The sequence below is a fragment of the Apostichopus japonicus genome, chromosome 4 (genome assembly GCF_037975245.1).
Source record: "Apostichopus japonicus isolate 1M-3 chromosome 4, ASM3797524v1, whole genome shotgun sequence".
Classification (NCBI taxonomy): Eukaryota; Metazoa; Echinodermata; class Holothuroidea; order Aspidochirotida; family Stichopodidae; genus Apostichopus; species Apostichopus japonicus.
In genome coordinates this window covers 29,193,484-29,206,808 of record NC_092564.1, presented here as the reverse complement: position 1 = coordinate 29,206,808, position 13,325 = coordinate 29,193,484, and the positions used below count along the sequence as shown (strand labels likewise).

Here is a 13,325-nt window from a genome sequence, read left to right as displayed (position 1 = left end):
CTGTACCTCGAGAGCGTGACGTATTTTGGATCGCGGGCTCGAGACCAGGTGGGGGCAGTTTGCTTTTTCCGCGATCTCATAACGTCTCTGGAACTTTAAGTATTAGAAACGAACATAGATTTATATCAACTGCTGTCGTGGCGCGGTTGGTTGCTCTGTACCTCGAGAGCGTGACGTATTTTGGATCGCGGGCTCGAGACCAGGTGGGGGCAGTTTGCTTTTGCCGCGATCTTATACGGTCTCTGGAACTTTAAGTATTAGAAACGAACATAGATTTATATCAACTGCTGTCGTGGCGCGGTTGGTTGCTCTGTACCTCGAGAGCGTGACGTATTTTGGATCGCGGGCTCGAGACCAGGTGGGGGCAGTTTGCTTTTGCCGCGATCTGGTACGGTCTCTGGGAACTTTAAGCATTAGAAACGAACATAGATTTATATCAACTTCTGTCGTGGCGCGGTTGGTTGCTCTGTACCTCGAGAGCGTGACGTATTTTGGATCGCGGGCTCGAGACCAGGTGGGGGCAGTTTGCTTTTGCCGCGATCTGGTACGGTCTCTGGGAACTTTAAGTATTAGAAACGAACATAGATTTATATCAACTGCTGTCGTGGCGCGGTTGGTTGCTCTGTACCTCGAGAGCGTGACGTATTTTGGATCGCGGGCTCGAGACCAGGTGGGGGCAGTTTGCTTTTGCCGCGATCTGGTACGGTCTCTGGGAACTTTAAGCATTAGAAACGAACATAGATTTATATCAACTTCTGTCGTGGCGCGGTTGGTTGCTCTGTACCTCGAGAGCGTGACGTATTTTGGATCGCGGGCTCGAGACCAGGTGGGGGCAGTTTGCTTTTGCCGCGATCTGGTACGGTCTCTGGAACTTTAAGTATTAGAAACGAACATAGATTTATATCAACTGCTGTCGTGGCGCGGTTGGTTGCTCTGTACCTCGAGAGCGTGACGTATTTTGGATCGCGGGCTCGAGACCAGGTGGGGGCAGTTTGCTTTTGCCGCGATCTCATAACGTCTCTGGAACTTTAAGTATTAGAAACGAACATAGATTTATATCAACTGCTGTCGTGGCGCGGTTGGTTGCTCTGTACCTCGAGAGCGTGACGTATTTTGGATCGCGGGCTCGAGACCAGGTGGGGGCAGTTTGCTTTTGCCGCGATCTTATACGGTCTCTGGAACTTTAAGTATTAGAAACGAACATAGATTTATATCAACTGCTGTCGTGGCGCGGTTGGTTGCTCTGTACCTCGAGAGCGTGACGTATTTTGGATCGCGGGCTCGAGACCAGGTGGGGGCAGTTTGCTTTTGCCGCGATCTGGTACGGTCTCTGGGAACTTTAAGCATTAGAAACGAACATAGATTTATATCAACTTCTGTCGTGGCGCGGTTGGTTGCTCTGTACCTCGAGAGCGTGACGTATTTTGGATCGCGGGCTCGAGACCAGGTGGGGGCAGTTTGCTTTTGCCGCGATCTGGTACGGTCTCTGGGAACTTTAAGTATTAGAAACGAACATTGATTTATATCAACTGCTGTCGTGGCGCGGTTGGTTGCTCTGTACCTCGAGAGCGTGACGTATTTTGGATCGCGGGCTCGAGACCAGGTGGGGGCAGTTAGCTTTTTCCGCGATCTCATACGGTCTCTGGAACTTTAAGTATTAGAAACGAACATTGATTTATATCAACTGCTGTCGTGGCGCGGTTGGTTGCTCTGTACCTCGAGAGCGTGACGTATTTTGGATCGCGGGCTCGAGACCAGGTGGGGGCAGTTTGCTTTTGCCGCGATCTGGTACGGTCTCTGGGAACTTTAAGCATTAGAAACGAACATAGATTTATATCAACTTCTGTCGTGGCGCGGTTGGTTGCTCTGTACCTCGAGAGCGTGACGTATTTTGGATCGCGGGCTCGAGACCAGGTGGGGGCAGTTTGCTTTTGCCGCGATCTGGTACGGTCTCTGGAACTTTAAGTATTAGAAACGAACATAGATTTATATCAACTGCTGTCGTGGCGCGGTTGGTTGCTCTGTACCTCGAGAGCGTGACGTATTTTGGATCGCGGGCTCGAGACCAGGTGGGGGCAGTTTGCTTTTTCCGCGATCTCATAACGTCTCTGGAACTTTAAGTATTAGAAACGAACATAGATTTATATCAACTGCTGTCGTGGCGCGGTTGGTTGCTCTGTACCTCGAGAGCGTGACGTATTTTGGATCGCGGGCTCGAGACCAGGTGGGGGCAGTTTGCTTTTGCCGCGATCTTATACGGTCTCTGGAACTTTAAGTATTAGAAACGAACATAGATTTATATCAACTGCTGTCGTGGCGCGGTTGGTTGCTCTGTACCTCGAGAGCGTGACGTATTTTGGATCGCGGGCTCGAGACCAGGTGGGGGCAGTTTGCTTTTTCCGCGATCTCATAACGTCTCTGGAACTTTAAGTATTAGAAACGAACATAGATTTATATCAACTGCTGTCGTGGCGCGGTTGGTTGCTCTGTACCTCGAGAGCGTGACGTATTTTGGATCGCGGGCTCGAGACCAGGTGGGGGCAGTTTGCTTTTGCCGCGATCTTATACGGTCTCTGGAACTTTAAGTATTAGAAACGAACATAGATTTATATCAACTGCTGTCGTGGCGCGGTTGGTTGCTCTGTACCTCGAGAGCGTGACGTATTTTGGATCGCGGGCTCGAGACCAGGTGGGGGCAGTTTGCTTTTGCCGCGATCTGGTACGGTCTCTGGGAACTTTAAGCATTAGAAACGAACATAGATTTATATCAACTTCTGTCGTGGCGCGGTTGGTTGCTCTGTACCTCGAGAGCGTGACGTATTTTGGATCGCGGGCTCGAGACCAGGTGGGGGCAGTTTGCTTTTGCCGCGATCTGGTACGGTCTCTGGGAACTTTAAGTATTAGAAACGAACATAGATTTATATCAACTGCTGTCGTGGCGCGGTTGGTTGCTCTGTACCTCGAGAGCGTGACGTATTTTGGATCGCGGGCTCGAGACCAGGTGGGGGCAGTTTGCTTTTGCCGCGATCTGGTACGGTCTCTGGGAACTTTAAGCATTAGAAACGAACATAGATTTATATCAACTTCTGTCGTGGCGCGGTTGGTTGCTCTGTACCTCGAGAGCGTGACGTATTTTGGATCGCGGGCTCGAGACCAGGTGGGGGCAGTTTGCTTTTGCCGCGATCTGGTACGGTCTCTGGAACTTTAAGTATTAGAAACGAACATAGATTTATATCAACTGCTGTCGTGGCGCGGTTGGTTGCTCTGTACCTCGAGAGCGTGACGTATTTTGGATCGCGGGCTCGAGACCAGGTGGGGGCAGTTTGCTTTTGCCGCGATCTCATAACGTCTCTGGAACTTTAAGTATTAGAAACGAACATAGATTTATATCAACTGCTGTCGTGGCGCGGTTGGTTGCTCTGTACCTCGAGAGCGTGACGTATTTTGGATCGCGGGCTCGAGACCAGGTGGGGGCAGTTTGCTTTTGCCGCGATCTTATACGGTCTCTGGAACTTTAAGTATTAGAAACGAACATAGATTTATATCAACTGCTGTCGTGGCGCGGTTGGTTGCTCTGTACCTCGAGAGCGTGACGTATTTTGGATCGCGGGCTCGAGACCAGGTGGGGGCAGTTTGCTTTTGCCGCGATCTGGTACGGTCTCTGGGAACTTTAAGCATTAGAAACGAACATAGATTTATATCAACTTCTGTCGTGGCGCGGTTGGTTGCTCTGTACCTCGAGAGCGTGACGTATTTTGGATCGCGGGCTCGATACCAGGTGGGGGCAGTTTGCTTTTGCCGCGATCTGGTACGGTCTCTGGGAACTTTAAGTATTAGAAACGAACATTGATTTATATCAACTGCTGTCGTGGCGCGGTTGGTTGCTCTGTACCTCGAGAGCGTGACGTATTTTGGATCGCGGGCTCGAGACCAGGTGGGGGCAGTTAGCTTTTTCCGCGATCTCATACGGTCTCTGGAACTTTAAGTATTAGAAACGAACATAGATTTATATCAACTGCTGTCGTGGCGCGGTTGGTTGCTCTGTACCTCGAGAGCGTGACGTATTTTGGATCGCGGGCTCGAGACCAGGTGGGGGCAGTTTGCTTTTGCCGCGATCTCATACGGTCTCTGGAAACTTTAAGTATTAGAAACGAACATAGATTTATATCAACTGCTGTCGTGGCGCGGTTGGTTGCTCTGTACCTCGAGAGCGTGACGTATTTTGGATCGCGGGCTCGAGACCAGGTGGGGGCAGTTTGCTTTTGCCGCGATCTCATACGGTCTCTGGGAACTTTAAGTACTAGAAACGAACATAGATTTATATCAACTGCTGTCGTGGCGCGGTTGGTTGCTCTGTACCTCGAGAGCGTGACGTATTTTGGATCGCGGGCTCGAGACCAGGTGGGGGCAGTTAGCTTTTTCCGCGATCCCATACGGTCTCTGGGAACTTTAAGTATTAGAAACGAACATAGATTTATATCAACTGCTGTCGTGGCGCGGTTGGTTGCTCTGTACCTCGAGAGCGTGACGTATTTTGGATCGCGGGCTCGAGACCAGGTGGGGGCAGTTTCCTTTTGCCGCGATCTTATACGGTCTCTGGGAACTTTAAGTATTAGAAACGAACATAGATTTATATCAAGTGCTGTCGTGGCGCGGTTGGTTGCTCTGTACCTCGAGAGCGTGACGTATTTTGGATCGCGGGCTCGAGACCAGGTGGGGGCAGTTAGCTTTTGCCGCGATCTCATACGGTCTCTTTAACTTTAAGTATTAGAAACGAACATAGATTTATATCAACTGCTGTCGTAGCGCGGTTGGTTGCTCTGTACCTCGAGAGCGTGACGTATTTTGGATCGCGGGCTCGAGACCAGGTGGTCGCAGTTTGCTTTTGCCGCGATCTTATACGGTCTCTGGAAACTTTAAGTATTAGAAACGAACATAGATTTATATCAACTGCTGTCGTGGCGCGGTTGGTTGCTCTGTACCTCGAGAGCGTGACGTATTTTGGATCGCGGGCTCGAGACCAGGTGGGGGCAGTTTGCTTTTGCCGCGATCTCATACGGTCTCTGGAACTTTAAGTATTAGAAACGAACATTGATTTATATCAACTGCTGTCGTGGCGCGGTTGGTTGCTCTGTACCTCGAGAGCGTGACGTATTTTGGATCGCGGGCTCGAGACCAGGTGGGGGCAGTTTGCTTTTGCCGCGATCTGGTACGGTCTCTGGGAACTTTAAGCATTAGAAACGAACATAGATTTATATCAACTTCTGTCGTGGCGCGGTTGGTTGCTCTGTACCTCGAGAGCGTGACGTATTTTGGATCGCGGGCTCGAGACCAGGTGGGGGCAGTTTGCTTTTGCCGCGATCTGGTACGGTCTCTGGAACTTTAAGTATTAGAAACGAACATAGATTTATATCAACTGCTGTCGTGGCGCGGTTGGTTGCTCTGTACCTCGAGAGCGTGACGTATTTTGGATCGCGGGCTCGAGACCAGGTGGGGGCAGTTTGCTTTTTCCGCGATCTCATAACGTCTCTGGAACTTTAAGTATTAGAAACGAACATAGATTTATATCAACTGCTGTCGTGGCGCGGTTGGTTGCTCTGTACCTCGAGAGCGTGACGTATTTTGGATCGCGGGCTCGAGACCAGGTGGGGGCAGTTTGCTTTTGCCGCGATCTTATACGGTCTCTGGAACTTTAAGTATTAGAAACGAACATAGATTTATATCAACTGCTGTCGTGGCGCGGTTGGTTGCTCTGTACCTCGAGAGCGTGACGTATTTTGGATCGCGGGCTCGAGACCAGGTGGGGGCAGTTTGCTTTTGCCGCGATCTGGTACGGTCTCTGGGAACTTTAAGCATTAGAAACGAACATAGATTTATATCAACTTCTGTCGTGGCGCGGTTGGTTGCTCTGTACCTCGAGAGCGTGACGTATTTTGGATCGCGGGCTCGAGACCAGGTGGGGGCAGTTTGCTTTTGCCGCGATCTGGTACGGTCTCTGGGAACTTTAAGTATTAGAAACGAACATAGATTTATATCAACTGCTGTCGTGGCGCGGTTGGTTGCTCTGTACCTCGAGAGCGTGACGTATTTTGGATCGCGGGCTCGAGACCAGGTGGGGGCAGTTAGCTTTTTCCGCGATCTCATACGGTCTCTGGAACTTTAAGTATTAGAAACGAACATAGATTTATATCAACTGCTGTCGTGGCGCGGTTGGTTGCTCTGTACCTCGAGAGCGTGACGTATTTTGGATCGCGGGCTCGAGACCAGGTGGGGGCAGTTTGCTTTTGCCGCGATCTTATACGGTCTCTGGAAACTTTAAGTATTAGAAACGAACATAGATTTATATCAACTGCTGTCGTGGCGCGGTTGGTTGCTCTGTACCTCGAGAGCGTGACGTATTTTGGATCGCGGGCTCGAGACCAGGTGGGGGCAATTTGCTTTTGTCGCGATCTCATACGGTCTCTGGGAACTTTAAGTATTAGAAACGAACATAGATTTATATCAACTGCTGTCGTGGCGCGGTTGGTTGCTCTGTACCTCGAGAGCGTGACGTATTTTGGATCGCGGGCTCGAGACCAGGTGGGGGCAGTTTGCTTTTGCCGCGATCTCATACGGTCTCTGGAAACTTTAAGTATTAGAAACGAACATAGATTTATATCAACTGCTGTCGTGGCGCGGTTGGTTGCTCTGTACCTCGAGAGCGTGACGTATTTTGGATCGCGGGCTCGAGACCAGGTGGGGGCAGTTTGCTTTTGCCGCGATCTTGTACGGTCTCTGGGAACTTTAAGTATTAGAAACGAACATAGATTTATATCAACTGCTGTCGTGGCGCGGTTGGTTGCTCTGTACCTCGAGAGCGTGACGTATTTTGGATCGCGGGCTCGAGACCAGGTGGGGGCAGTTTGCTTTTGCCGCGATCTGGTACGGTCTCTGGGAACTTTAAGCATTAGAAACGAACATAGATTTATATCAACTTCTGTCGTGGCGCGGTTGGTTGCTCTGTACCTCGAGAGCGTGACGTATTTTGGATCGCGGGCTCGAGACCAGGTGGGGGCAGTTTGCTTTTGCCGCGATCTGGTACGGTCTCTGGGAACTTTAAGTATTAGAAACGAACATAGATTTATATCAACTGCTGTCGTGGCGCGGTTGGTTGCTCTGTACCTCGAGAGCGTGACGTATTTTGGATCGCGGGCTCGAGACCAGGTGGGGGCAGTTAGCTTTTTCCGCGATCTCATACGGTCTCTGGAACTTTAAGTATTAGAAACGAACATAGATTTATATCAACTGCTGTCGTGGCGCGGTTGGTTGCTCTGTACCTCGAGAGCGTGACGTATTTTGGATCGCGGGCTCGAGACCAGGTGGGGGCAGTTTGCTTTTGCCGCGATCTTATACGGTCTCTGGAAACTTTAAGTATTAGAAACGAACATAGATTTATATCAACTGCTGTCGTGGCGCGGTTGGTTGCTCTGTACCTCGAGAGCGTGACGTATTTTGGATCGCGGGCTCGAGACCAGGTGGGGGCAATTTGCTTTTGTCGCGATCTCATACGGTCTCTGGGAACTTTAAGTATTAGAAACGAACATAGATTTATATCAACTGCTGTCGTGGCGCGGTTGGTTGCTCTGTACCTCGAGAGCGTGACGTATTTTGGATCGCGGGCTCGAGACCAGGTGGGGGCAGTTAGCTTTTTCCGCGATCCCATACGGTCTCTGGGAACTTTAAGTATTAGAAACGAACATAGATTTATATCAACTGCTGTCGTGGCGCGGTTGGTTGCTCTGTACCTCGAGAGCGTGACGTATTTTGGATCGCGGGCTCGAGACCAGGTGGGGGCAGTTTCCTTTTGCCGCGATCTTATACGGTCTCTGGGAACTTTAAGTATTAGAAACGAACATAGATTTATATCAAGTGCTGTCGTGGCGCGGTTGGTTGCTCTGTACCTCGAGAGCGTGACGTATTTTGGATCGCGGGCTCGAGACCAGGTGGGGGCAGTTAGCTTTTGCCGCGATCTCATACGGTCTCTTTAACTTTAAGTATTAGAAACGAACATAGATTTATATCAACTGCTGTCGTGGCGCGGTTGGTTGCTCTGTACCTCGAGAGCGTGACGTATTTTGGATCGCGGGCTCGAGACCAGGTGGTCGCAGTTTGCTTTTGCCGCGATCTCATACGGTCTCTGGAAACTTTAAGTATTAGAAACGAACATAGATTTATATCAACTGCTGTCGTGGCGCGGTTGGTTGCTCTGTACCTCGAGAGCGTGACGTATTTTGGATCGCGGGCTCGAGACCAGGTGGGGGCAGTTTGCTTTTGCCGCGATCTCATACGGTCTCTGGAACTTTAAGTATTAGAAACGAACATAGATTTATATCAACTGCTGTCGTGGCGCGGTTGGTTGCTCTGTACCTCGAGAGCGTGACGTATTTTGGATCGCGGGCTCGAGACCAGGTGGGGGCAGTTTGCTTTTGCCGCGATCTCATACGGTCTCTGGAAACTTTAAGTATTAGAAACGAACATAGATTTATATCAACTGCTGTCGTGGCGCGGTTGGTTGCTCTGTACCTCGAGAGCGTCACGTATTTTGGATCGCGGGCTCGAGACCAGGTGGGGGCAATTTGCTTTTGCCGCGATCTCATACGGTCTCTGGAAACTTTAAGTATTAGAAACGAACATAGATTTATATCAACTGCTGTCGTGGCGCGGTTGGTTGCTCTGTACCTCGAGAGCGTGACGTATTTTGGATCGCGGGCTCGAGACCAGGTGGGGGCAGTTTGCTTTTGCCGCGATCTTATACGGTCTCTGGAACTTTAAGTATTAGAAACGAACATAGATTTATATCAACTGCTGTCGTGGCGCGGTTGGTTGCTCTGTACCTCGAGAGCGTGACGTATTTTGGATCGCGGGCTCGAGACCAGGTGGGGGCAGTTTGCTTTTGCCGCGATCTCATACGGTCTCTGGAACTTTAAGTATTAGAAACGAACATAGATTTATATCAACTGCTGTCGTGGCGCGGTTGGTTGCTCTGTACCTCGAGAGCGTGACGTATTTTGGATCGCGGGCTCGAGACCAGGTGGGGGCAGTTTGCTTTTGCCGCGATCTCATACGGTCTCTGGAAACTTTAAGTATTAGAAACGAACATAGATTTATATCAACTGCTGTCGTGGCGCGGTTGGTTGCTCTGTACCTCGAGAGCGTCACGTATTTTGGATCGCGGGCTCGAGACCAGGTGGGGGCAATTTGCTTTTGCCGCGATCTCATACGGTCTCTGGAAACTTTAAGTATTAGAAACGAACATAGATTTATATCAACTGCTGTCGTGGCGCGGTTGGTTGCTCTGTACCTCGAGAGCGTGACGTATTTTGGATCGCGGGCTCGAGACCAGGTGGGGGCAGTTTGCTTTTGCCGCGATCTTATACGGTCTCTGGAACTTTAAGTATTAGAAACGAACATAGATTTATATCAACTGCTGTCGTGGCGCGGTTGGTTGCTCTGTACCTCGAGAGCGTGACGTATTTTGGATCGCGGGCTCGAGACCAGGTGGGGGCAATTTGCTTTTGCCGCGATCTCATACGGTCTCTGGAAACTTTAAGTATTAGAAACGAACATAGATTTATATCAACTGCTGTCGTGGCGCGGTTGGTTGCTCTGTACCTCGAGAGCGTGACGTATTTTGGATCGCGGGCTCGAGACCAGGTGGGGGCAGTTTGCTTTTGCCGCGATCCCATACGGTCTCTGGAACTTTAAGTATTAGAAACGAACATAGATTTATATCAACTGCTGTCGTGGCGCGGTTGGTTGCTCTGTACCTCGAGAGCGAACATGATGAATCAACATGGCTGCTCTTAGTCGAGACACGTCCATACAGCTTCACCTAGATTGTAGCGAGGGGAAGTCAGTTCTTTTTAATCTTTTGAAGGAAAAGTGCATAGATCCCGGAGAACATCTAACGGCGGTTCAGGAACTCCCCGGTAGACTATGGGACGTGACTTTCAAAACAGTAGATTTGAAGAAGAAGTTTTGGCCTGCTCTATCGAGTGCAGATTGCTGCACTGCAACAACATATACCGGTTGCACGACGCTAGTTACGGTTTTGCATGTACCGTATGAATTGGGGGACAACGTGGTGAGGTATATTCTAGGCCGTTACGGTAAAGTTGTGAGTGGTCGTTTCCTTACACTTTCCGACTACCCACAGGTGTTTAATGGGATTCGGCAGTATCAGGTTGAAATCACCAAAGACATCCCTTCATCCTTAAGACTTGGTGGAAGAAACTGTTGGGTGCGATATAGAGGCCAGCCCAGAACTTGCCTGAAATGTGGAGCAAACGGACATGAAGCAAAACACTGTGACCAGATAAAGTGCTACAACTGTCACGAAATTGGACATACAGCAAAGCAATGTGTGACTGAAGTTAAGTGCACCGTATGCGAAAAGTTGGGGCACACCTCTCGTAGCTGCCCAATTTCCTTTGCGAACAAAATCAGCCCTACCGCCAGAGCCTGGGTCAAGGGTCCTGCTGTCGTGCAACAAGAGGCAACAATGTCGGAAGAAACTGACGAGCCAACGGCAAAAGTAACTGACGGCAACACCAATGCCGAAACGGTCGATACACAAGGTATGACACAGGACCTAGAGAAAAAAGAAGAAAGTCAAACAATCAACGATAGCGACACAGATTTGTTCGAAAACACAGAGGTTATGGAGACAATGTCTTTAGCATCAAGTAGCTGGGCCACCCCTCAAACAGAACATCGGGAAGTATCGAACAGCGAAAGAAGACAGTCTAAACCTTCACCTGAAATATCGTCACAAGAGGACATCGTTGGGGATAATAAATTTCGTCCCAGCTTAAGACCCAAGAGAAAAAGTGTCTCCCAACCTGAAGCAGTCAAAAGACCAGAAAGATCCAGGTCAAGTCTTCGCTTCCCCGCCGAGGACCCCAAAGATAGTGTGAAAATGTCACAAATTTTTCTAGAGGATGAGCCATGGCACTCATGTAAAGCAAAGGGATGCCCGGAAGTTTTTTCTGAGTATCACGTTTTGAAAGAGCACCTGTTAAACGCCCACCCAAAGCTGAAACCGTCAAAGTACCCATGTGCTATGAAGTCATGCAAGAATACGTGTAAATCCCCCCAGGAATGGATCTTACATATGGCTGACGAGCACCCAGAATTTGTCAGTAAAAAGGAGATAGAATTTTTCGACAGGTATTTTTTAAGGAATGCCTGATCATCGGAATCTCATTGTGGTATACATCTCGTTCTGTTCTTTACTTTATCTCTCTCTATGGCTACTATGAACCTATCGATTGCTTCACTTAACGTTAATGGACTAAGAGACAACAAAAAATGTTCAAAGATTTTACAATGGGCTAAGATATTCAATTTTGATATTATTCTTCTGCAAGAACTGTATTTGTCGGATAGTGCCGACTCTCAATTTTTCAGACGTCAATGGGGTGGTCCTTTCATTTTCTCCCCTAGTTCTTCTAATCACTCTTGTGGGGTGGGTATTGCTTTCAGTAGTAAACTGTGTTGCGTCATTTCGCAAGTAAGACACGATACCTCTGGTCGTTGCATTTCTGCCCTCTGCACTATTCATAACAGTACTGTACGGGTTTGTAACATTTATGCGCCTAACGCCCCGAGTGAAAGGAAAGCGTTTTTCAGGCAAATTTACACTTACACCCGTGGTTACGACCCTATTATTTTGGGGGGCGATTTTAACTGTGTATTGGATGACATCGATCGCTCAAACATTTCGTCCAACCGTTCTGCTTTTGTAGGCCGGGATGAGATCAACGATCTTATTGTCACTTATAATCTTGTTGATTGTTATAGGGTTATCCACCCCACCATACCCGGTCATACCTGGTTTCGTTTTAACAACAGTCAAAGTTCTAGACTTGATCGAATCTACTCTTCGAGAGATTTTTTTGTCAACAAAGCGACTACGTCGCCGATCCCTTATTCTGACCATAAGCCTATTCAGGTCAACATCAAAATTCCTCACACTGCTACTCGGGGGAAAGGTTATTGGAAGTACAATGTGTCTCTCAACAATGATAAGGAATTCTGCAAAGAATTACGTGTTTATTATAAGCTTTGGTCCACTCTGAAGCCAGGTTTTAATGCTTTATCTGATTGGTGGGAGAACGTTAAGTCTAGAATTAAAACGCTTGCGGTTCGGCACAGCTCCCGCATTGCTCGTCAGAAGAGAAATCGGCTTAAAGAGCTTCAAACGCTTTGTGCGACTTCAAATTCTCAGGAAATCGATGATATTATTAACACTGAGTTAAGAGGTGCTTACATTCGTTCCAGAGCTCAATTTCTTGAAGAAGGGGAAAAACCATCTGCCTTTTTCTTTAGAAAAGAAAAACGTCAAGCCGATCAGAAAGTTGTTCATCAAGTCCGCAAACCGGACGGTAATATTACCTGCAATAATAAGGAAATTATAGAGGTTTTCCACAAATTCTTTAGTGATCTCTATTCCAACCACGAAGGGTTTGACGAGAGTTCTCAAGATGTTTTCATTAATAGTTTGCACAACATGTTAAATGATGAGGACATTGAAAGTCTTGAAAAACCTATCACTCTAGATGAGATAAAGATTGCTCTGTCGCTTGCTTCCAATAACAAATCTCCGGGTATTGATGGTCTTCCATATGAATTCTATTCCTCCTTCCTAGATATGTTGGGCGAAGACCTCCTCGGTGTTTATAACAACATTTTCAAAACTGGCACTATGTCAATGTCTCAGCGTACAGGCATCGTTACACTTCTCCCAAAGAAAGGTGATAAGACTGACCCAACCAATTGGCGTCCAATCAGTCTGCTTAACACAGACTATAAACTGATCTCGAAGGTTCTACAAATCAGAATGTCTAAAGTATTGCCCACTATTGTAAACGAGCATCAAACGTGTTCTGTCCCTGGCAGATCTATTCACGATAATATGTTCATAATTAGAGATATAATTGATTATTCTGCCATGAAGAAAATTGATTGTGCCCTCATCTCAATCGACCAACACAAAGCTTTCGATAAAGTTTCTTGGTCATTTCTTATGAGAGTTCTCGAGAAGTTACGGTTTGGTAGCAATTTTCGAAAATGGGTGACTATTTTGTACAACAATATTTACAGTCGTATTCTTATCAACGGAAATCTCTCTGATATCATACCCATTGCTCGAGGGGTGAGGCAGGGCTGCCCCCTTTCACCGGTTCTGTATGTGTTATTTATTGAGCCAATTTCTAGATATATTAATAGTTGCAATAGCATCCGGGGCTTTCCCATCCCTGGTGGGAGTGGCAGACGTGTTAAAT

General features: G+C 48.1%; 2 protein-coding genes across 11 annotated transcripts in view; one reads left to right on the top strand and one right to left on the bottom strand.

Moving 5' to 3' along the window:
* LOC139967080 (uncharacterized) overlaps nucleotides 1-13,325 on the top strand; it is a 354,423-nt gene that overhangs the window by 92,934 nt on the left and 248,164 nt on the right. The gene's annotated exons all lie outside the window — the stretch shown is intronic.
* The window catches only part of LOC139966033 (uncharacterized), a 4,630-nt gene continuing 1,196 nt past the window's right edge, over nucleotides 9,892-13,325 (bottom strand). The window contains exons 2-3 of the mRNA XM_071968671.1: nucleotides 12,311-12,435; nucleotides 9,892-10,630 (exon numbers count right to left, since the gene is read on the bottom strand). Coding sequence (XP_071824772.1) covers nucleotides 10,253-10,630; nucleotides 12,311-12,435 — 503 coding nt within the window. The 3' untranslated portion in view covers nucleotides 9,892-10,252. The remainder of the gene's footprint in view (nucleotides 10,631-12,310; nucleotides 12,436-13,325) is intronic.